Consider the following 25,375-nt stretch of genomic DNA (forward strand, 5'->3'; position numbering starts at 1 on the left):
GTGAGATCCTTATTTTTCTACTTGTTCGCAAGAAGGGCAATGGAGGGGAAAATCCGGGTTAAGGAGCTGGGACCCGACAAGCCCGACATTATCATCAACCAACAGACCAAGGAGAAAAATTAAGGCTACAACCGGAGTTTTTGCAAGAGTTGGTTTAAGCGCAAGTCGTGGCTGACCGGCTGTGGAATTGCAAATGCACTTTTCTGTTTTCCCTGCATTATTTTTAAAAGTGCCAAATGTGATTTAACATGGAGACAAACCAACTTGAAGCATCTCTCCGAACGCATTAAGAAGCATGAACAATCAAGAGTTTATATGGAAAACTGTGTCAAGCTAGCTGGATGACGGACACCGTGTTGCAGTAAGAAGGCACAATGAAGAGGTTGATTAGAATTGTCATATTTTATCTAAATTCATTGACTGTTTTGTGGCACTTTTGAACTGGCATTGCGCGGGCGTGATGAAAGGGTTGCTGTTCAATTGTATCCGTAAGTCGTCTCACTGCTGATTCCATTTCATAAATTCGAGTAGGTAGAGAAATGTATTGTTACATCAGCCCTACCAAGAATATTTTTCACCAGCCGCCACAGCCAACATGTTTCTTCTGCCTGGCGGGAAGTAACACTAATGTTTCAGGATGGCCCAACCAGAGTCCCGACTTGAATCTAACAGAGAATCTCTGGAGGGAGCTAATGATTAGGGTAATGGCAAGAAGGCCTTCCAAATTCAAAGACTTGGAGCTCAAAGATGAATTGTCACATTACCAATGGAAACATGCACAATTATAATTCAGCAATTATAAAAATGGTTTGATAACTGTAGTATCAATTAAGGCTTTTCCATGATTCATAGAGAAGGGAGCAATTAATATTTGACAAGCCAATTTTCCTTAAATGTAAAATAAAAAATAGTGATTACAATAATAACAAAAATGACACACTTATTATCTTTTGGGAGAAACCTAAGTCAATTCCCATCCGAAATAACAGTACTGGATACAAGAATATTATTTAAAATCCAAACTTGCCCGGGCTATAAATATTTTGGGCTTAACTGTACTGAGTGGCAGATTTGCCGAGAAAGTGTCAAAAAGTGACATTTTGAGATTGTTTTCCTTATTTAGGATCATTTGTACTGTAGGGTTGAGCTAAAAATAAGTAATTCACTTTAAACCAAATATGAATTGTTTAGCAATCCAGGTTTAAACTACTCTTTTGTAGCCTTAATGTTAGACATTCCCCCATAGTAATTTTCCCCTGAGATTAATAAAAGATACAATAATTGCCAGTGTCGTGGTAGACTCTAACTGTGATCAGCCTAATTTATTTAAGCTTAAAAAATTAATATGACCATAACCATATCTGAATAATTTTTAAAGACATATCCTGCAATTTACTGTTTCAGAGCTAGAACATAGTCAGTGCCAAGTGTAGTACCGTACTTATCAAACCCCGCGCATAAACTACAGGTCTGATTTTCCAATAAGAAAAAAAAAGGCATGAAACAAAAGAACCTTATTTTTCAAACAATGAATCAATATCAGAGACCCCCAGCTAACCCCAGCTTCCAAACAGAAGGGGGTCTTTGTGTAAATTGTCAAATGATAAATGTGCCTTTTACTACAAGATAAGGTTTTGGCATAATGCCTAATGCTTATGGCTGGCACGAGAGCACCCTTGGCAACAGGGAAACATGGGGGTGGATAGTAAACAATGTAATAATAACAATAGTAATAATGATAATAATTCAACGGTCTTGGTGCAGTTGGTAATTCAAGCTTTTGGGGGAGGGTTATTCAGAAACAAACAGAGGGTGGCAAAGAAAGCAAAGAAAATGAAAGATAAAAAAGATAGATTTTCCGTTGGAGATATAGAATAAAGAGAACAGAGAGCTTGTGGTAGAGAAAGGTGGCACAATAGAAGGATAGTGAGATTGAGCAGGAGGTAGGGAGTGAGAGAACTTTTCTCTGAGGGGTTGTGATTAGTTGGCCCAACAGCTGCTTTACTGCTGGCACCAGCTTCATGCTGCAGAGAGCTGGCACAAACGCATAAACAGAATCACACATTCACCAAGGGAGGGGGTTAGTGAAGCACAGGCGAGACCAGTGTGTGAACCAAATCAAACCCATTACTGGAACACCAGCAGAAGATCAAGTATAGAACCTTGCAAAAATGGATATACCTCTGGAACTTGAACATTACAACCTCAAACCCCAATGTGACAAACAGATAAAAATTTGTAAACTTTGGCATATTTAATGTACTGGGGTGATGGGGGGAGGGTGCCTCTACCAGCTTTGCATATCTAGAGACTGAACTGTTTATCCTTTCTTTTTTGGACTTTAACTGGGCCATTATTACACATGAACATGCCCTGATGTTAACCATCCCATTGTATATCTGCCTGTATTATTTAGGGATATGGTCCTTCTGGAAGGTAAACCTCCAAGGCTTTTGCAGACTAACACTTTGGTTAGCTCCACCCATCTTCCCATCAACTCTGATCAGTCTTCCTGTTGTTCCACATGCCTTTTCTGTCTCATAAACAGAGAGAGTAGCAAAGTGAGAGCATGAGTTTTTGTAGTTTTCTTTGGAATGTCTCGGTTCGAGATTGTTCCCCCTGAGCAGTGGATCTTTAAAGCCCCTCCAAAGCTACCATGGAGCTCTCGGCTGCTTCTATGACTTATGTCCTTCTTGCCTGACCTTTCAGTTAAGGTGGACGGCCAAGTCTTGATTGGCAGGTTAGAGATTGTGCTGTACTCTTTAGCTTTTTATGTTTATAAAGATTTAAATTTTGTTTATTGTGCAATGAGCCAAAACGTAGAAAAGTACAAGTAGTCATAGCATTTTTAAGGAACTATAACAATAAATTATGTCAGCATTCACTCTGCACATCCATCTTGCAATACCTGGGTTCTGTTAAAAGCCACTCGGGCAAAGATGGCTTGGGAGATGCCCGCTCTTCTCAGCTCCTCTCGTACACTGTGGTAGATGTCACTCGGTACGTCTGTCGGTGCGACTGAAGATGCTGTAGCCCCACTTTGATTTTGTGCCATTGATGCTGGACATCCCACCGGACCACAGTGTGCCTGCTGTGATGCTTGAGAATCAGGAGCCATAGAAAAGGCCTTGGCAGGAGGCCTTCCCACAGGGGGGTGGTTGAGATACTGCTGTGGTGAAGAGGAGAGAGCCTGGCCAGCTAGCATGCGAGTAACGGCATACTGCTGGTTAAGAAACTGGGTCATCATCAGCTGCTGGTTCACCATTTGAGAGCTGAGAGGCTGGGGGACCAACCCAGGAGGGCAAAGACCAAGCGATGGCCGACCACAGATGTTGGCAACTGCTCCATGAGGGAAAAGAAGGTTTGAGTTCTGATCCACTGAGTTGCCTTGGATTGGTTGCTGGGTGTGGGTAATGTCTGCGGACTGCTCAGAAAAGCTGTCTAATTCTGGTGAAGAAGAAAAGACAAATGAATGGACTTATGTGGTGTACTAAAACTAGAAAAGGGACATAATAATCTATAGACTAAACATAAAAGTCAGAATGACTATTACAAGCTCTCTTTAGCATGTCTCTTTGCTCAACATATGAGCTTTGACTGGAACCATTAATAAAGAAGGAAAGATTAAATTGCATTAAATCCAATCATCCATTTTCTATACCCGTACAGGGTCGCGGGGGAGCTGATGCCTATCTCCAGCAGTCTACGGGCGAGAGACAGGGTACACCCTGGACAGTTAATTGCAGGGCAACAAACAGGAAAAACAACCTTTTACTCCTGAGGGCAATTTAGAGAGACCAATAAACCTAACAGTCTTGTTTTTGGACTGTGGGAGGAAGTCGGAGTCCCCGGAGAGAACTCGTACATGTACATACAAACTCCATGCAGAAAGAGCCCCAGCCAGGAGTTGGACCTTCTTGATGCCAGTCAACAGTGCTACCAACTGTGCCACCATGCACCCCTGCATAAAATCCTTGTAAACCAAATCTAATGTTTGTTGTCTTGATACTTCAGTTAGTTCTACCTGGCAACAAGAAGTGATCCACTCTGATATCATTCATTAAAATGTCCTCAAAAACTACGGAAATTATGTTCTACTTGAGGAAAGAAAGCCCTTGGAAGTCCAAAGGAGAACCCAAATTACATCCAAAATCTCCCTAAACTTTCCATCAATTGTCTTTTTGTCAGTCTGCCCAAGTCAAAATAACCTTCAGTTGAGACAAGCAGGAAAACTACGAGCACACTGGTCAAACTTGGACTAAATTAATTTATACAATACACTTTTATACAAATGTGTTTTGGATTTGTGAGACCTACTTGGAGAAGCAAAAACTTGGATACTTCCTTTGGTCAAACATGTAGTACAATTTTTTTTTCTTCATGTTTTGTAGTGCAAATTTAATATTGTGCATTGTCCATTGGTGTGTCAGGGAAAGTTGAAAACTATTTAGAGTTTTATGAAGAATGAAGGGCTTGCCCAGGGTGGCATAAGACTAATGGCAGGACTATATAGTTTTCACACATTCACTGCTTTTTAGGTCTTGGTGTCAGGATCTGCCATTGTGGACTTTGTTTTGGTATTGTGTTTATTTACTCTCCAGTTACGTGTTTCTATTTCTTTGGATTTATTAGTCATGTTTGTTTATTCCTTCTCTTTCCTGGTAGTTTTGTTCTCCCTCCTGCCTCCTAGTGTTAGTAGTTCTTCCTCCCCTCGTCCATAGTTCCCTTCGTGGTTGCTTTCTCATTTATTTATTACTTAGAATGGTTTTCTCCTTATTATTTTTATTATTATTATTACAGTTCTCTTGCTTCCTTGGGTTCTCTAGTTTAGTTTCCCGTTCAGTGTCTCTGTGCTTGTTTATTATTAAGTTATTTGTTATTGCTGCACTCTTCTAGTTTATTAGTTTCTTTGCCCTGTTCCTCCTCTTGTCATTAGTTCCCCTTCAGTTATTAATTACTCAGTGTTGGTTTCCCTTTATGTTTGTAGCTCTTCCCAGCCTTATCCCTAGTTTAGTTCCCCGTGTTAGTCTTTATTGTTTCAGTTCCTTCTATATGTTAGCTTATAGTTATTGTTTACATTTATTCTAGTCTTCGCTTTCTCTGCTCCCTTTCCAGTTAGTTTCAGTCAGTATTTGTTTGGGTTTGTTTACTTTTTAGTTAGGGTTTCCTTTATGGTTTCTTTTGCTAATTCCTATTTTCCAGGTTCTTATATCTTAGGTTGTTATAGTTTTCTTAGATCTGTTTCTCAGAGTTTGTTAATTAGTCCCTTATCCCATGGTTTAGTTTCGTAATTAGTGTCACCTGTCTTTCAGCGTCCCTGCTAGCCATGTTACACCTGTCTCCTGTTTCATTGATTACCTGTGTATTCTTCCACACTTGTTTCTCTCTGTATATTAGTTGGTCTGTTTTCTTTGTTCCCCACTGGTTCCTTGTGTGTGTTATGTCCCGTCTCTCCTCGAGCTCCTCGTGTTCCCCTGCTTTTGTGCTCATGGAGTGGAATTGTAAGTGCTGATTTCAAGCCTTATTAAAACTGATCTTCTCTGAACATGCTGCTGCCCAATTCTTGTCTGCGATTTGGTCTGAAACATCCTCAGACTATGACACTTGGTCTTAGGATTGTCAGGACCATAGGAAAGGTTAGACTTTTTGTGGAGTAGTTCATCGTTGATTTACAGTTCCAATCATGAAATTAGGAATGTTTTCAGATGTGTCTTTTGCATTTTGGATACAACATTTGCCGCTGCTCTTTAATCTTCAGCTTATAATACTGCATTTGTAAGCTTGCGAGAAAAAAGAAATAATCTCTTCATAGCTCTCTCAATGATTTTATTTGTGCTGGTGTTATTGTACTTTAATTAAAGTTTCTTCTATTTTACAGAGCACTGTTTGTCTTCCATTTTTGCTGCGAACTATCTAAACCACAACATAAACACAGGAAAACTCTTTCCGAAAAACCATAAATATCCTGTTAAAACTTGTTCTTCGTTTAAAGCAGCTGCTTGGACGAAGCTGTTGATGGAACACGCTTTAAAGAAGCTTCCTTTTGAGTTGAACGGGCTTTTAAATTTGCTCATTGCTGAAGATTATCATAAACAAGAACAAAGAAGCCATAATCGTTTTGAGGTTCCAAATTCACCACTTCCCTTCCAATCAATGTCTTTAGAATGTGAAGCACAGTTTAAAGCAAAAGGCAATTGTTTTAAATAAATAGCACAACCATAGTGTGCTACTGAAAAGCTCTAACTTTGTTTTATTGGCTGAACTAGATATTTTCTTATTGTCATAATATAAAGGTTAGACGTTTACATAGATTTTTGCAACCAATGTATCTTTTACTGTTTTATTAAAACTAAATCAAAATAATTGAATGATTGAAAACTCTGAAATTACTAAAATGTAAAGTTCAAATGGATGTTTTTCTAAATATAATTGAAATTAGTACCTCAAATTTGTTGTAAACAAATTAAGATAAAAAAAATCCACATTTCATATTTATCAGGATAATTAAAATTCATACCTTTGTGGCATTTGGACCTTTTGAAGTGCTTGTACCATCGACCAAACTCATGACACTTGGCAGCCGAGACATTTGCATAGTAAGTGCTATTTACAACCGATGAAATCATTCCCTGAAACACAGGGGGGTGGGGTGGGGGGGACAAAAGGTATTTATTACATTTTGGGCGGCCTGAGTGCCTCAGCTGCTCACACATCTGATATTAATGAACTCAGATCCGTGTTATTAAAAAGACCCCCATGTAAATAGCATAATAAAGACAGATGAGTGTGTTAGCGCGTGAGTTCGGCATGCAAACATGTATGTGTTCAAGCATGTGTGTGTAATCAAACAAAACACTAGAGGTCATCAGAGACAATGTCTGTCTTAGTAGCTGATGTACCTTTTCCCTTAAGAACATCCCATGCATTCTTTAGATCTGATTACATGTTTCATCTTCACATATTTAATGTAATCTGTCACTCACTTGTAAGAGTTGGGGTGTTAAGGGAGTGATGGGAGATGTGGGGGAAGAGGAAACGGTTTATATCAGATTTTAAGGCAGCAGAGAAGAAAAGGATTTAAAATCGATAGCTCTTTTAAATTAGACTCTGTTCCCTTTAGCAATTTATAATAGACTAAGATAATAATTAGGCATATGTGTATGATACTTTTACCAAATAACAAAAAGATACGTGCTTTTTTCTTGTTGGTTGTTTGTGCTAAATTAAATGCAGAAAATGTTTAAAATAGCACAGAAAAATACATATGAAATGATGAACAGCGAGCTGTTTGGTGAGGCTGCACAGACAGACAGACAGACTCGCCTGCAGTCAATAGACTCAGCTAGGCAGCAGCCAGGGCAGTATGGCTTTTTAAGAGATAGACATCTTTCTTTATCTATTTCTCTCCCCTGCACCCTGCCCCCACACCTTATCAACCTCAGCATCTCAACTTCCTGCGAATTTACTGCACCACATACAAGCTTATAAATTCAGCCTCACCAACAAAGACAGAACAAGAAGGCCAAGGACAATACATGCATATTCCTTTCATTTTGTCCTTTTCCTTGTGTTTGGCTTGGGTTTGTCTCATGTGTGTTTATAATATGATTATGATTTAACAAATCAAAACTTACAAAATTAACTTAGGATGAGGGTTTTAGAGGTCTTTGATCACTTGTGATTAGTGTGTTTGTGTGCTCTACCTGGGAAAGAGGACACTCTTTGGCCAGGGAACTCTGATTCATGTCCTTAAGAAGCTCTTTCAGAGCATTTCTCACATTGGAGATACTCCACTGCTCAGCTGGCAAGTCTTCCAATTTGGGACAACTTAAAAAAACACAAACACAAACAAAAGAAAAACAGTGAAATGCACGGTTTTACAGTTTAAATTTGTATGCTGGGCTGTCAGAAAAAACTCTTAGGTTTTACAATCAACTCCTAAAAAGAGAGAAAACCACATAAAAAAAAATTAAATCTTTGCTCGGAAGTCGGACGAATCAAACAAGGCTTATTGATGAAAAATTTCAACAAGGAAAATTTATCATCTCCAAGACACCCTGACTTAAACGTCCAATAACACTGTTACGCATATAAAACATCATGACAGTTGCAACAATAAACTTTATATTTGCTCTTTCGGATAGTTTGAATGTGCTGAATGGAGAGAAACATGGTGATGTCAGCTTGTATAACTAATAATGGCTCCAGAACATTTTGCAAATCAACTTTACTGTGAAGTCATTCAAAGATCAAATGCAGCATCTTCCACATATTTTTTGTGTCAATATATTGCTTTTTAATGTCCTTTTGTTTGCTCCACTTTTCATTTTGATTGATCCTTCAGTTACAGCATAAGAACATTTGGCCTCATTGTCAAAAATAAAATTTAAATGGGATCTTACCCACAATTATAACCAGGGATCACTTAAAGATTTAAGATTTGGGGGACTGATATAAGGTCACAGCCTCTCTTCAAATGGGGCCATAAAGAAAAGCAAGCCTGTGCATCTCCAAGATACGTCGATTCTACAAGTCCAATAGGAATGCTTTGCTGACAGAGTCCTTGGAAGACAATTATAACTATATAAACTATATTATAAATTACTACATTATATATAACTATATTATAAATTATAATAGCTATTGTAAGTGAAAACATTAACACCTACCATTTATTTGCATTAGGTCTTCAGCTGAATGCCAGTTTAGCCAATCCTCCTACATTTGTTTTATACATTCAAGCTGGGTGGTTAGGGTCTCCATCTATCTTTAGGTATGGTGATGGGGAATATTTGTGGGTATCTAGTGCTTCACATAAAGATAGTTTCAGGGCTGTGTTTCAGACTATTTTTTGTGTAGGGGAAAGCTAAAATGTATTTAAAGATTTAGGCCCATGGGTTCGCTGGTACATGATAACATTTCTTGGATTTATTATCTGCCTTTTTAGGGGATTTATTATTTGACAATTTATAAGCCTGTCTGACTTTCGTCTGCCACCCTCCGATGACCTTCCGATTGCAGCTGTGTTGGTACATAGATCAGAAAGGGAGCAGGAAATTATCTGGTTCCACAAAATGTTTAGAGAAACTGTATTTTTTCACATCTCTGAGCAAGCTAGCAGGCTGTTAAAGCATAACAAATACACAAAGACAACTCTCTTTGTAGAACCATCATCGTCTGACTTCTCATTGACTGGCTTTCCAAAACCTCTCTCCACATTTGTCATTATTTCATTGTCATCACAACAATCATAGTTTGGTTTGGTTTGGGTCATGATCTGTGGATTTTTGTATTTTGTTGGTCACTGTGGAATATATTAGGTGGTTTATTTTCTTCACTGATTGTGTTCTATACAAGGATCATTCTTTAGTTCTGTGACTCTTGGTTCCTTCTTGTGTTCTGTTCTTTGTGTATCTGTTTAGATTCTCATTTTAGGGGTTTATCTTTAGCCTTTGGTTTTTTGAGATTCATTTTGTGTCTCGTTTAGTTCCCTCTGTGTTCCTTCTTGTTTTTCAGTCACTTTCCCTCAGTTCCTTAGTTTAGTCCCTCAACCACTTGTTCTCATGTCATTTAAGCACCTCCCCAACAATTTAAAACCAGTCTGTTTTATTACCTCCTGGTCAGATTCTTCTGTTGGGCGTTCCATCCATGCCGGTTTTCCTGTGCTCCTGTTGCATCATTGCTCCAGTCAGTTGCTTTCCAGTTCCCCTTGTGCCTGTTCCTGTTTTATCTAAGTCCTTATTCAATAAATGTCCGCCTTTCACTTCTACTCTGCCTTCGGGATCCCACCGCTACAAACATCATGGCAGTTTGTATGTAAATAAGTGTCTATGTAAATATGAGTTCTATATATTACTGCGTTTCTTTTTCTCTTTTTTTGGTAACATACCTTAATATTAAACAACCACCAAATATAAATGTTTATATTCACACAAGATATGATTTACCCCCACATATTCATACATGCATCCATAAAAATGTGGGGATATGCTTCAGTGTATTATTTGATGTTATTGTTTTACAACAGCATTATTTCTAGTAAACATTAAAGAAATGTCTTAATTCTTACTTATTTTTTTACAACAGCGACTGTAATGCAAAGTTTGATCTACTCTTTAACATACAGGTATATCACCATAAATCTGAATGTCATCAAATCCTAATTTACTTTAGTAATTCAATCCAAAAAGTGAAACTCATACATATTTATTACACAGAGAGTAACATATTTTTAGCATTTATTTTTATTAATATTAATGATGGCTTACAGCTAATGAAATCCCACAATTCAATTTCTCAGAAAATGAAAATATTATATGAGGCTATAAAAAAGAGATTTTTGTACAGAAATGTTATGTTATTGACAACACAATCATGGGGAAGACTGCCGACTTAATAGTTGTCCAAGAAACAGCCATTGACTCCCTCTGCAAGGAGGTTAAACCACAAAAGGTCATTGCTAAGGAAGCTGGCTGTACAGTGTATTCAACCATATTATTGGGAAATTAAGTTGAAATAAAAACATAAAAAGGCACAGACTGCTGCTAAATTCAGGCCTTTAAAAGGCAGCACACACAGACGTGACTATTGTATTTCATTTGGAAATCATTGTTTGAGAATCTGCAGAAAGAGTGAAGAGATGCAAAAATCAAGTAGCTTCCATCCTGATTTTGGGAGGTATGTGCAGATGAAAGCTGGACATTTATTTGCTGAATTAGGCTTTATAGACCATCTTGGACACGCTAGTACACACTGAAATTTTCTAGGATTCAATATCTGACTTTTATGCAAATTGTATTAGCTGACATGTTATGGGTTCTCATAACCAGATATTTTATGGGCATCATATCAGAGTTTTGTCTCCTTTGGTCCAACATCTGTCCTGTGACCATCTGGTTACAGCTCTGTCTGATGACTGTGTACATATTAGAAATGCAGGCTTGTGTTTGGCTGAGTATGATGGTATGAACAGCAAGATGTTTCCAAATGTCTGGAGATAATTGTTCGAATTGGTTGCAACTCCCCCAGATGCTGGACTTCTGTGCAATCTGTAGCCTGCTACAGTAAAATACACAAAAGCAACTATTTTGTTGAATTATCTGTTGATGACTTTTCACTGATTGGCTTCCCAACTCATCTGCTTGTGCTGGTCCACTGTGTTTTTTTGAAATCCGACTTCAGCACAGCCATCAAACAGAAAAGATTAAAGTCCTTCATGCCTCCCTCTGCTGACAAGCTATACAGGGACGTTGATTTCATTTTCCAGCACGACTTGGTACCTGCCCACACTGCCAAAAGTATCAATACCTACTGCAATGACCAAGGTATCACTGTGCTTGACTGGCCCACAGATTCACCTGACCCAAATCTCAAAAATAACCTATGGAGTTTGTCAAAATAAAGTGAGATCTTTCCATGTAATCCATGCAACATATCGTAAACCTCTTATACTTGATTATAAAAGCAAATGAAATAAAGAATACCCCAAAGTGTAATTCATGGAGTGTATATTAAAGGCACACAGTTGATCTGAAGTTCTGGAGCAGGTGAAGTAAAGGGGACTGTAAAGTACAAAATATAATCTGTGAAATATGTGTTTAAACTGTGAAATAGGTGAACAAAAGTTCATGTGTTGCAGGCTCAGCCAGCTCTTTTCTGTGCAGGTGTAAAGATTATGATCTTTTGCATGTAAACCGAGGAAGACGAGAGACATGATATCCAACAATGAAGTTGAGCACAAATGAGCTATTAAAGCTGTCCGGGCCTCTTTAACACCTCTGCAGAGTCACAGGCTGATTGTCATGCCTCACTGGTGCTAAATTCATGCTAAAGAAGCCCCGATCAAGTATTGAGTATATACTGTACAGAACATGAACATATTTTTTGTACGCCCACATTTCTTTATGAAGCATCTGTTTTTATTGGTCTTTTTAATGTTCTAATTGAAACAGAATTGCGGGTATTCAGTAGCTGAAAGCCTCAATCATCTATAAAAGCTTCAAATATTTCACCATGTGTGCAGTACTCCTAGTGACGTCAAGCAAGGACCATAGAGTATGTGTGTAGGAGAAGCAGGGTGGGGGTGGGTTGTTTGGGGTTAGTTCTGTCTCAAAGCATTAGGTTCTCTTAATTAAGATTGTCCACAATCTTATTTAAGAGATTGTCTATGTAAATAGCAGTTGGTAAAGAAGATAAATGTAATCTTTTTTCTATACCTGTTAAGCTGTATCTTCAGTGTGACAACATGGTGAACATCATGCAGCATATCAGCCACTGTAGCATCAGGAGTATCCGTCACAGAGGACAGAGGCACTGGGTTCCACCTGCCGACCTGGATCAGGCCTATACACTCACACACACCATCAAAAACAAAACCGATTAAATCTAACGTTTCACAGATGTGTTTCTAATATTTGTTTGTGTGTATCTGTGTGTGGTATTGCCTACCTTTAGCCTGGGCTGCAGAGCTGTGGGAGTATCCCAGCGTCAGCAGGGCCATTTCTGTCAGTTGATTAAACAGCAGATCTCGTTTGACCAACACAAACTCAGCATGCTCATCTCTTCCCTCTACTTCCAAAGAACTTTCCTGATGCTCTACCACACAGAACACAGGCAGCAGGGTTCCTGGGGTACCAGACAGATAATACATGCATATTATCTTATTTATCGTATTATCATGAGAAGCTCATGAGTTTACAGAGAGATTATTCCGTTTAGGAATATGCTATATTTGATGTTTTTATTATTATTATTATGATTACTGTTATGATTTTTTGATCTGACCAGGTACCTTTGGAATGCCAGCTTGCTGTAGTAGGTTTCTGGGTTGGGCAGGGACTTTTGGGCACAGGACTCCCTTGTCTCGCCCTTTCTGGGGTTGAGGGTCCCATCTTGTTTTGCTCCAGTCGAGCTATCTTTGCTGGAGGGGGCCGAGGGTTTTCAGATGGGTCATTGGACTCGGTTTTCCCAATTCCATCACACGGTGGATCCATCTGTGATTTCACACTTCTGAGACACAGACGTTTAAACATAAGAATCTTTGAATGTAGCTTTATATTCAGTATTCTTATTGCTCAAAAGTCGGTAAGATTCTTCTCATTCTATCCTTATAATGTTATTTGTAGTTTCATGAGGAGATATACAATATATGTTTGGAAGCTTCAGACTGGTACATTTACAAAAATTTTGTTAAATGGAGGCACATCAGTGGATATTCTAAAAACAAATACATCTCATGCACATTTCTTCCGTGTGACATTATAGGACAATCAAAAGAAATCAGCCAAGATATCTGGAAGAGAATTATGGTCCTCTACAAGGCTGGTTTTATTTATTTTCTATAATTTCCAGTTCTCTGAAAGTGCCACGTTCATCTGTTCAAACAGTTATATATAAATATAAACTGTCATGATTTGTGGTTTTGTAGTCGAATCCAAGTGCAGATTGGAATGTTTGATTAACATGCTGAAATTTTATCAAATAAGGAAAAGTAAAAAATATACACGGGAGCACAAGGAGAACATGAGTAGGAGCATGGACAGAAACAACCGGCATGGAAACAGGGAAAAATGGGAGGATCCAGCAGAAAACAATAACAAACGATAAGCTTAAATACTGATGGATGAGAATGACACTGAATGAAGGTGAGGTAACCAGGGGATAATGGAGAACTGCAGAGTCTGAAGGAAAGTATAGGGAAGCAGAGGGAGAGAGACAAATTAACATGAGTAGAGCTGAACGGAGATCCAGAGAAACCCAGGAGAACATTTAAAAGAGATCTAATGGGGATAAATCTAAAAGCGCAGGGAACACAAGAATAAACTGGCAAGCAAAACACAAATAAATAAACTAATATGCAGACACATTCTAATAAAAAATTAACAGAGAAATGAACTGAATATGAACATAACAACAAAGGGATGATAAAAAAAAAACCACACACACAAAAGAAAATCAAAACCCAAACGCCTCCAGATCATGACATAAACACCATTCACCCATCCTACCATTCTGGAAAGAGATGGGTTTTGTGCTCCACAGATGAACATGTTTTGGATGCACAATAAGCTTATCGACCCCAGAATAAAAAGCACTAGACCTTGTTAAGATGCTGGAAAGACAGTGGTGTTATTCATAATGAAAAGAGTCCTGAACCAAAATGGGCTGAAAGGCCACTCAGAGAGGAACACGCAATTACTTCAAAAGCAGCATAAAAAAGGAGACTGCAGTTTGCAGGGGTACCCAGAAACAAATACCTTAGTTTTTTTGGAGACATATCCAAAGTAAATTCTGATTAAACTAAATTAAAGGGTTTGGCCATATTGACCGTCTTTAAATTTGAAGAAAAAAGAGGGAAGATTGCAAACCTGAGAACACCCTTCCAACTGTGAAGTATGGGAGTGGCAGAATCATGGTGTAAGGATGTTTTGCTGCAAGAGGGACTGGTGCACTTCACAAAATAGATGGCATCACGTGGAAAGAAGCTTATGTGGCAATTCTAACTGACCTAAAACGGGAAAGGTTTAAGGTGATTTAATGTGAGAAAGCCGGTTATGTGTGTTTGATATGTTAATATATGTGTAGTTTGATTAAGCAAACATTGTGTTTGAGTCCATGTTTTTAAGTAAAATTTCCAGAGATTTGTTTGTATCAGGCGTATTTTTAGTAGGGTACCCTGCAGCATTGAGAGTTTAAAGATTTTGAAATAAAGTATTGCGTCCTCTGTTTTCGTTTGAATAATAAATCTAGATTCGTGGACAGATCTAAGTATTTTTTTCGGAAGGGATATTCCTTTCACTGAAGGTTATGACCTTCAATCTGATGTAGCGCCTATTGAAAAGCCTCTATATCCGACTAAAGTCCGGTAAGTTTCCAGTAATAAACCCAGCCGTCATCACCAGGCGCGTCGCTTTGCAACCGACAGTAATCCAGATACATTTGTCGCACCTCGATGAGCTCCGATTGTTGGCTTCAGATGAAGTTTGATCGAAGTAAAACCAACCTGTTTTTGCACGACCCGAGGTGCGATGTTCATCAACAGCCCGCTCCTGCAGGCAACATCTTTATCCATGTGTTTTGGTCGCTTCCACCGATCTCCAGATGAGGAACAGACCCGCGTCTCCCGGCTGCACTCTCCTCCTCATGCGTCCCTTTTCTTTCTTTTAGATCAGATAATAACCGGTTTAACATCGAAATATTCCCATGCTTGCAGAATAATGTCCCTTCCTTGTTCCCTGGCACCGCCGTGCTCTTCGGTTGAACGGTAAATTGGGATCGGTACAAGTTCAGAGCGACCTCCCATCACCCATCCAGATCACCGGGACTTGCTCTTCCTCGCCTGCATCAAGCTGCAGAAGAGGAAACAATACACCGCAAGCTTCCTGCGACCCACCTACCATGCACAAGGCTTCACTCCCGCTGACTCCAGGACAGCAGTTGTTGGTTTACTTCAAAGCGCGAATACGCGGAGAAAGAAAGAAAGAAAGCAAGAAAGAAAGTAAGAAAGAAAGAAAGAAAGGAGAGGGAGAGACCCCATGCCCCCTCCCACTTCCGCACACACTCACATAGACTCCCAGAAATACACAAAAGCAGCTGCATTAACATATGGTGTAATAATGAATTCACCCGCGCGAGCTGTAACTGTATTAAATGTGACATTTGCGCATAAATCTATTTATTATTTTCTGCAGCATGCTGTTCACGCACTTCTCATTGTCTTTAGGGTGTTGGAGCTCTCCATGGTAACAAACTGCAGCGGGGACAGAGTGGATTTTAACGTAACTTTTGAAAGCCGATTAATATACAGTTAAACACAGAATTATTCATAACCTTGCAGATTTAGCCTTAAAATAGTTTTCTTTATTTTACCAACATGTTTATTTTGAATGGAAGTAATTTTGACGTTTTGGAGCGGCCCAATCAGAGTATCCGTGATGAATGTTTTAAGGAGTTAAAGATTAGGGTGATGGCAAAGAGGCCTTCCAAACGTTAAGACTTGGATCTCCCAAGATAAAACGTGAAAATATCAGTGGAAACATGCAAAATCCAAGCATAGAAAAAGCAGACTGCAGCCTCACTCTTCCCTCTAAACTCAGTCAAAAGGCCATTCTCATGGTTACTTGAAAATGATGCAGCATTCCAAGAACCCATACTATTTTTTAAGGTACCAGTTTGGGTCCATTCAGATCCTAGTTTGAAGTTTGCTGGAAGTTTGCTGGAAGTCTGTGCCTCTGAAGGGTGGAATTTCTTATCCAAAAGATCTGGTACCTACAACATGCCTCATTTCTATGCTTTATTTTCTTGCCGTGAGAAGATCGAGGACAATACCAGGGAAGCCCTCGACCTTAAAACCGACCGTTAAAATGGTCCTTCCAGTTGACTTTATGTTACTGCTCCCATCTGTTCACAGGTCCTGTACTTGGCACATCATTCAAGATATCTTGTCACTCCAGTGTTGATTATCCCTCAGAAAAGGTGCAAAGGAGTCCGTCCTGACTTGTATTTGTCCTGATTTGTGCCCCGCCCCTTAAGTCTCCTTCAGTCTCTTGCTGTTCAGTGTGGAACTATCTTATTGAGTTCTGGCCAAGTCCAAGGATCAAGCCATTGTATTGCAAGTCACAACTCTTTCCATCCAAGTCTCTAGTCAAGTCCCAAGTAAAGGAACGAGAATTCCACTTCATGTCCAAAGTCGAGGCGTGCAAGTCTTGAGTGGAGTCGTAGTCTTAAACCTTTATTGTCAAGTCTTAGGCAAGTCATTTGACCAAATATGTAATTTAATCAGAGTAATAATTGAGATTTTTAAATGGTTTTAAAGATGTTTTAGTTTTCCAAAACAACCAGCATGAAGAGCTGAATTTCAACAACAACTCATTATTTGTACAGCTATAGAAACATGCATTTGGTGATCAAGTTGATTTTATAAGACATGATTATGGTGCTATCTGCCAGATTTGATGCATTTACTTGGTTCATGGTTTCAGGATGAATGCACAGACTTGCTGTATGCACATTAGAACTTGTGACTTTTCAGGCCCCATGTTTAAATCACTTCAAGCATAATTTAGTTACTGGAGTAGCTCTGATTCATCATTCTTTGTCTAAGTTTATATGTCACAAATGTTAGATGTTGTTGCCTCTCTCCAGACAATTTTCAGACCACGTTTTCCTAACTTATGTGTCTTTTTGATCACCTTACAGTCTGTACAACAAATTAAATCATATAGAAATTTTCTCTGTTGATTTAGATGTGGAGATTTAACTGATTGAAGTCATACTTATACATAGCAGATCATATGAATAAGAATAATTTAATTTAAACGTGTGTTGCATCTGGCAAATTTGCACATGAGAAGGTCGCACATGGAAAAATAAATAAAATATAGTATTTGTAACAGTGTCAGTAAACCTATAACATTGAAGCATTGCAAGCATTGCCTTTATGACATATTAATTAAACCTGAACAATAAGGACAAATAACACATTTACTATGGATGACCCACCTGCCTAACATGAAGGGGAAGAAGGAATATTAAAACTTTTAAATATTGTTTTGCTTTGTCTTGTTTTATAATTATTTTTCAGAAAAAACACTTCCATTTTGACTTCAGGGAAGACATCACCATTGCTCTCTCTCTTAAAACATTTTACGCTGAGTCCATCACCCAACACAATGGCCATACATTTATGGCAACTCTGGCACCCCGTACTTGACATCGATACACCCTCTGGCAGCCCTTGCATCACTGTCTCCAGGGTTGCAGTTAAGAGTTGGTCTGAGACACTTGATTCTGTCTGGATTAGAAATATTACTGAAAGTGACTGAAAATTGTTGTACAAAGTCAAGCTGCATGTTGTTTGAGTGATGCCATTTTTTGCTGTCATTATAGGATGCAGAAGACAAGCAGGTAAACAGTATGGTAGATGCAGCGTCCTTCTACCAACAGGAGGAAGATATACTGCATTATGGAGGAGGGTGTAACAGCGGGGTAGATTGCGTGCATGGCACGGCTCCACGGTTGAGCCCTTGTTCTTTCTAACACACTTTCTATTTGGTTTAAGAAATCAAGTCTCTTCCTTGGGTTTAAGCCAGAGTGAAGTCATAAATCACTGGTGTGGAAGTCCAAGTTAAGAGCACAGTCTTTCATGAAATAATCAAGTCTAGACTAAAGTCATTAAATGTGTGACTTGAGTCTGGCTCGATTCTAAGTGACCTGACTTGAGTCCACACATCTGTCAGATACCCCACTTCAGCTTCACCACCCATCTGTAGTGTATAGCCTAATTTTCCTACGGTGTCTACACGGTTCACACAAGAGGACGCCCGCTCCCCAATGACTAGGCATGGAAATGACAACTGAAAATGTGTTCTGGTTGCAGTTGACAGTTTTCATTTTCTTTTTACTGCTTGTGTCATGCTCCAAAATGTCAGATCTGAAAACACATAAAATATGAAATTTGAAATTTCATGAAAGGTCAGATAACAAATCCCCCCAAAATATCATTATGTACCAATGCACCAAAGATATAACTATTAAATCACTAAATACATTTAAACTATCCCTGACATTATCCAAGTTAAATGTATTGCATAATCATACAGCAGCACAGAACAGATGGTACGGTGAAAATAAAGTACTTCAAAGAGAAATTTTAGATCCACATAAAAGATTTAAAAACATGATTTTTCTTTGATGTACCTCATAAAGATGGACTAAATTGCACAGGAAAAGCTTCTTCTTCGTCCTCCTGTTTGCAGAAGCCAACAACCTTCAGCCACACATCAGAAGGAGTCCCCACTGTGGCTCACTGTGGCCGTAATGCACTTTCCCTCTGAAACTGTGATGCATAAATGATCCAAAGAATTCCTTATGAAAGTATCCAAAAGCCACAAGTGTTAAATGTGTGCTGGGTGGAAGAAAACTGATGGTTAAGAGCTCCTCTGTTCCGACAGATAGGAGTCAAAGTGTTGCACTCTAAAGTTCCAGCAGGTGTGACTACAGGTCTGTCTTTGCCACAGATGTGCAGATGCTGAGCAACATAAAGTGAGTGATTATGGAGAGGGAGCAGCCAATACTCTACTACTTTTGACTAATTTCACAAAGTGAATTAAACTATCTCCCTAGCCAGAACGAGTCACGGCTGGTTACACATCACTCATCGTGACTAATTCAGTGAGAGTGATGTCAGTCAGCAGCCTGGCAACATCTGTGTGTTTGGGTCTGCATCTTCCCACGTGCACCTCAAGGTATGCTGCTGTTTAAGTTCAGTGTGTTCTAAAGTTATCTTCTGCTGCTCAGTGCGTGCCCCTGTTTTCACATTCTTATATGATCGAATTGCACTCCCTCTGTCACCCTCAGCTTTGCTATTTTATCACTGGCTCAATACAGCGTCGATGAGGCTGGCACGCTAAATGATAATTAAGACCATTACACGCTCACAGAGCATGCTACCAGCGTAGCACACGGCTCCCTCGATTGGAGCCCCGTCTCAGGGGACACCCTACTACTTACACAGCCGTGTATCTCCCCAAATTAGGTTAGATTTTCATTCCACCTCATTCGCCTTGGATGTGATGTGGTTATTATAAACTCATGATATGGTTAGTGAGCCTGCTGCTGTTAGATGGGTGGAGGGATCGTGTTGGCACGTTATAGGGGATATGGATTTACACAACTCTGAATTCCACATTTTGGTTTTTCTTTCATTCACATGCAGTTATTAATCAAAAGTATGTTCACACATAAATGTTTCAAATCTGTTTGCATGCTGTTGTGTAAAATACATGCAAGTAATAAACAGACAAGTGAAAATGTGTGCAGAGTTATTCCACATTACATACACACTTAAAAACCCCAAGTCCTACGGTATATCTCCATGTCTAGTGTCTAATGATAAAAGATTGAACCTTTTCTCAAAAGAAGTAACCAGAATGTTTTGTACAGCAGTTTCCCCTCTAGTTCTACAGCGTCATGCTCCACTAGGTGTTGTCCTATTGGCAAAAGAGGGTTGTAAAGACAACAGGAGTGTTTACAATCTTACAATGGTATAATTGAACTTCTATAACTTTTTACAAACAGGTTTGATTGTGCGAAAGTCATAAGTAGCCCTGCCTCGACACCACAGGTCCATCTGTGTGAATATTAACTGAGGTCATCATTAAAAAAACTAGTTTACATGATGGCCTGTTTGAAACACCGACTGCAACAATGTTTGCCACACAGGGCAAACCCAAATGGCAAGACCTGATTAGAGTTAGTGGATTTTAACCTAAATAAGTTGTGTTTCTTTAAATAAGCCTAACCGTTTTAAAGAAGGCGATTCTACCTACATATTTTTGTATTTTTCAGAGTATGATTGATTAACTTTACGTTTTGGTGACCTCTAGTATAGACATCAAATTTAAAAGGTGACTCATTAAAATCATTCTTTCTGCCAAATGTTTTTTTTTTTAACATGAAATGTCAGACAGTTGCAGTTGATACTGTTTACATTGACACAAATAATCTACAATTAATTAATAAATAATCTACAGCAGTTAAAAGAACATGAGCCAACAGTGAAATCACCCAAATGTATTTAAAACTGGAACTTGAACCTATAATTTTCAGAAAAAGTAAGACAAGGAATGTGTAAAAAACAAAATCCAATTAATGATTTCAGGTCAGTGTATTAAAAACAAAGACAGTACTGGAAATCCATTTAAGTGTGGTTTTAAATTGTATTTCAACTATACTTTGGCTGAAAGAAGAGAGTTATTGCAGCAAGCAGACTATGATTTGTGGAGCTTTAACAAAGTTTCTGCTGAGGTAACAGAAACTAACTTTGACTCAACTTTCCCTACAGTTGACCCTAATTATGGCACACATATACAGATGAGGCGTTTTGGAACAGTGATCAGGATTAAATGATGCATTAGCTATTTATTTATTCAGGTGAAGCATCCTTGTCTATTGGCTGTCAGTTTTAATCTTCTTAGCCGCCATGTTTATGGAAGCAACTCAGTGTGCTTAACTACTCCTTAGTGCCTCACCTCAGGGACATGAGTCACACATTTCTAACTGTGCATCCCGAATGGTTTTGTTTGAATGTTTGTGAGCTCATCTGAAGTCACTTAGTGGATGTTTGCTTCACCGTGGTGAGCCTCGGAGCACCTGATGAGTAAACTTTGACATCACCGCAGTTACAGATTTTTTTTTCTGGAGGATTTAAGTAGGAAGCACATAGGTTGGTTGCTTTCTGTAACAGTGCCACTAATCTTCATTGGAGGTTGGTTGTGTCACATTTTGAAAGCATATGTGAATGGTTTTTTGCATTAGACCACAAAGTTTCTTAATATTTGCTGAATTTTTTTATTACAGTACCCTGCAACACACTACAACAAAAAAATTACATTTATTTTATTAGGATTTTATGAGATAGACCAACACAAAATAGTGTATAATTGTGAAGTGGAAGAAGAAGGATACCAGGTTTTCAAAATGTTTTACAAATAAAAATATGCAAATTGGGCCCCCCTTTACTTTGATGCCTCCAAATAAAATCCAATGCAAGCTGTTTCCTTCAGAGGTGAGCTGACGTTGTAAACATTCAGAAAACATCAGTGAACATACAGCATTTTGACGACCAAGGAACACATCAGACAGGTCAGGATTAAAGTTGCAGGAAAACAATGTAGTCTAACGTAAGCTTAGGTTATAAAACTATCCTAATTTTGAACATCTCACGGAGCGCTGTTTACTCTATTATTTTTTTACAGATAGTGTATGGGACGATTAAAAAATGACTAGGAAAAGATCATCTATCTAAGATAACAGGCTGGACAAAAAGAGCATTAATCAGATAAGCAGCCCAGATACTTGCTCTGGAGGAACTACATAGATTCTTTCCTGGATTTCTTTGTTTCTGTTTAGCACCTTTTTGGTTAATTAGTCTCCCTCCTTCAGCTACTCTGCCTTTCTCTCTGCCTCCTGCTGCAACTCATTTCCTCTGATTAGCTAATCTGATTTGCCTGTTGTTTCTCCACCCAACCTCGAAATATAAAATTTCGTATTCTTATTGCTTGTTACTGGATCCTTCCATTACGGTGCCTGTTTTTTCCTCTTTGTTTTGCCCAGTTCTCCGTCCCTGTGTTCCTTATGTCAGACTGTAAGCTTTTGTATTGTGGTATATATATTAAATCATTTCAACTCACCTTGCATACCCCAAGTTTATGTCTGCACTTTGGTCCAGTTCCTAACTCACAAACCTTGACAGCTGCCCTCTCTGATATTAGCGTTTGTTATAATCAGACCAAGATCTAATTAGCTATCTGGAGTCCTTACAGAAAATGCCTCGGAAGGGTAGGAGTCTCTAGATTGTAATGTAGAAGAAATCATCTGGAACAGATTGTCCATTCATCCAGCATTATGTGTACGAGGGAATAGTAACAGAAAGTCTGAACTGTAAATAATTCCCACTGCTGCTGGGAACAAGTTGTATCTACAGTAAAACAGATCATGCAGACATTTGAGTTGCATTGAGGAAGTATGAGGGAAATCCTTTTGCTCAAGAACATTAAATCAAAACTATTTTTGTTCTTCTTTAGTAAGCATGAAAATAATGTATGCTGAAATATTTATATCTGCTTACATGAGACACAGAAGCAAAACCTTCAATAAGTCTGTCAGTCTGTAACACTTCTTCAAAGAAAGGGTTACATTAGGATTTGTCTCTGCAGCCATTTGTTCACACGAGGGCACTATAGTGCAACTAATCTTGAATGTTAAGCGTTCTTGAGTCATTCAATACTGCACCAATCAAAATAACCAGCAGGTGGCGGTAAAAGCTCACGGAATTCCCATTAAGACTGGTAGAGAGAAACATTAATACAACAATGGTAACTGTTTTGCAAATGGAGTTTGTTGAATTTATTTAATGCCTTATATGTAAAACCTGTTTATGTGGGATGTATGTGCAGGAATGTTTTTCACTCTCTTTTTTCTCTTGCTATGTAAAACCCTTTCTTTTTAACTGTTTTATGGTTTGGCCCAACTTTCTTCCTACTGTACTAAAGTCATAAATATACAACTTACTGTCTAGATGTAATGAATAATGAAAAGATTTTTTGAACACGTGGAGGGTAAAATACTGAAACTGGTCGTTTTTAAAAAGACCGGATGGATTTTTTTTTCTTCTATAAAACCTTATTTTCGTTGGGATTATATTCGCACCTGTTGTTGCAGAGCGCAGTGCAGAACTGGTAAAAAAAAAAGATCGCATCGTAACAGAAAGTTTCACTCTGTCACGATGTGATCTGCAGCTGTGGGCTTCAGCTTTCTCCCTCCTCAACTCATGCCGCTGTAAAACGGGTGCGCGCATGACGTGCACTGTTTCCCAGTCAGGGTTCGCGTAGTGCTGAGTTGACTGGTTGCCTGCCTGGTGGTTCGGCAGCCTTTAATGACAGCGCCTCACACATTTGGACGACTTGCGCCCTCTCCTCAGTAACTTTGATGGGGACCTCGACATTAAGCAGGGAAAATGCCTGTGATGAAGGGATTATTAGCGCCACAGAACACGTTTCTGGACACTATAGCCACACGGTTTGATGGCACTCGTAAGTTTGAACTAAACTGTTTATTTCTTTATTGAGAACTCGAGTCATTTTTGTTAGCTGGTGTGCTGTGAGCAGACTGTAGCTTAATCTATGGTTACGCAGATGGGGTCTTATTGGCAAGCAGCACATCTGTAGTTTGAACAAACAAAATCCTGTTGTTGTCATCAATTCAGTTTGGTGACATTGAGGCAGCAGAAATATTGGGTCCAAATGTTTGCTGGAACATATTTCAACTGTACTTATAATAGACCGAGGCATGTTTTTTTATTTTTTAAAGTCATGAAGAAGGTCAGTCTGTTGATGCTGAGCTTTCAGCACCTCGGACAGCGACAATAAGGGTTGACTGGGCGGTCCCTCCGTCTAACTTTGTCTTACTGGATTTCCTTAAAAGTTTCAGCCTGTGTTATTAATAAATTGCATTTATTTGTCAGCATGTTTGAATAACTCACCTGATTTTGTATCCAAGGTAAGATTTATTCTCTCTTTTTAACTTAAATGAGCTGTTGGGTATTGTTTTCCTGTCATGTCTGGCCTTAAAACAAAATCCACAGTGATCAAAGTTTACCACTCAACAACAAAAAAATAAAAGCAATTACCTTCAGTTCTCTGTCCTTTAGGCTCTAGGTGGATTTAATTAAGAATCCTTATCTTATATATATTGTTTAAAGTATTTTAATTGTTTAAAATCTTCTTCAGTGTTTGTTTCTATTTGATTTATAGTACTTCCTCTAATTAGATTTTTTTGTTACTTCTAAGAACCAGATTGTTAGCATTGTTAAAAGTTTAAAAAATTGTTTGTTGAAGTTTCTGAAGTAAATTTCAAACTTATGAGAAAAGTATTCAACTTTTTGACATGTTGCAGTGTTATAACCATATTTTAATGTCTGTTTTGGGATTTATGAAATTAATCGACAAAAAGCAGGTTATATTTGTGAGTTGTCTTTTCCTGTTTGTATCAACTTACTTTGCACATGTAGACATTCTTCTTAGCAAAATCAATCTATTTCAGACTGATTGGTTGGAGAACACATTTGAATAGCTATTTTCAAGTCTTTCCAAAGATTTTCAACTAGACGTAGGGCTGGATTTTGATCTGGCCATTCTAACACATTATTATTCTTTGATCTAAATTATTCAGTTGTTGCTCTGGGTGTATGTTTAGGGTCATTGCTTAGTTCTAACTTCTATGGATCTGCGTCTGTGTCACTGCTGAGTAAAAGTATCTCCACAGCATGATGCTGCCGCCACCACCATGTCTCCATTGGGATATTGTGATCTGTGTGATGTGCAGTTCTAGATTTTTACTACAAATATTGTTTAACATGTAGGTCAAAAAGCTCAATTTCTGACCCATGCCTCTTTTCTTTGTGCTTACTATGTATAGCTTGTGAAAAAGTGCTTAGACTTCTTATGGCTTTCTTTCAATAATGGGTTTCTTCTTGCCACTTTTTCATAAAGACCAGTTTTGTGTAGTACGGAACTGTTGACAGATTTTCTCATCTGAGCTTTGTGGTTCAGAGTTTCAATGGGCCTCTTGGCTGCTTTTCTTGTCTTGCTTTTTTTTAACTTGCTTTTAAGTTCTAGAATTGTGCCGCTCAAGGTGGCAGCAGGTTGGAGTAGCTCTGTTACTTTTCATTCTGATTGATTCTTTTTGGGAACTCAAATTTCCCTTGAGGTGGATACAGTTGATTTTTTTTTTTTTGGATGACTGTCCTCCCTGGTGTCAGATGCTGTGCAGCTGGGAGGATTTTTCCTAATACGTTTCTACCTTTGGAAATTTGTTA

At 38.6% G+C, this 25,375-nt stretch overlaps 2 protein-coding genes across 2 annotated transcripts in view; one reads left to right on the forward strand and one right to left on the reverse strand.

The window, feature by feature from the left end:
* satb1a (SATB homeobox 1a) overlaps nt 1-17,509 on the reverse strand; it is a 31,829-nt gene extending 14,320 nt beyond the window's left edge. Inside the window, exons 1-7 of the mRNA XM_047383069.1 lie at nt 15,002-17,509; nt 12,791-13,008; nt 12,448-12,624; nt 12,216-12,342; nt 7,704-7,827; nt 6,518-6,629; nt 2,909-3,447 (exon numbers count right to left, since the gene is read on the reverse strand). Of these exons, the coding sequence (XP_047239025.1) occupies nt 2,909-3,447; nt 6,518-6,629; nt 7,704-7,827; nt 12,216-12,342; nt 12,448-12,624; nt 12,791-12,992 (1,281 nt within the window). The 5' untranslated portion in view covers nt 12,993-13,008; nt 15,002-17,509. The remainder of the gene's footprint in view (nt 1-2,908; nt 3,448-6,517; nt 6,630-7,703; nt 7,828-12,215; nt 12,343-12,447; nt 12,625-12,790; nt 13,009-15,001) is intronic.
* A 5,973-nt stretch (nt 17,510-23,482) lies between these two features.
* Nucleotides 23,483-25,375, forward strand: part of kcnh8 (potassium voltage-gated channel, subfamily H (eag-related), member 8) — a 110,359-nt gene continuing 108,466 nt past the window's right edge. The window contains 1 exon segment of the mRNA XM_047384298.1: nt 23,483-23,591. Within this exon segment, the coding sequence (XP_047240254.1) occupies nt 23,516-23,591 (76 nt within the window). The 5' untranslated portion in view covers nt 23,483-23,515.

This window comes from Girardinichthys multiradiatus, chromosome 13 (genome assembly GCF_021462225.1).
Source record: "Girardinichthys multiradiatus isolate DD_20200921_A chromosome 13, DD_fGirMul_XY1, whole genome shotgun sequence".
Lineage (NCBI taxonomy): Eukaryota > Metazoa > Chordata > Actinopteri > Cyprinodontiformes > Goodeidae > Girardinichthys > Girardinichthys multiradiatus.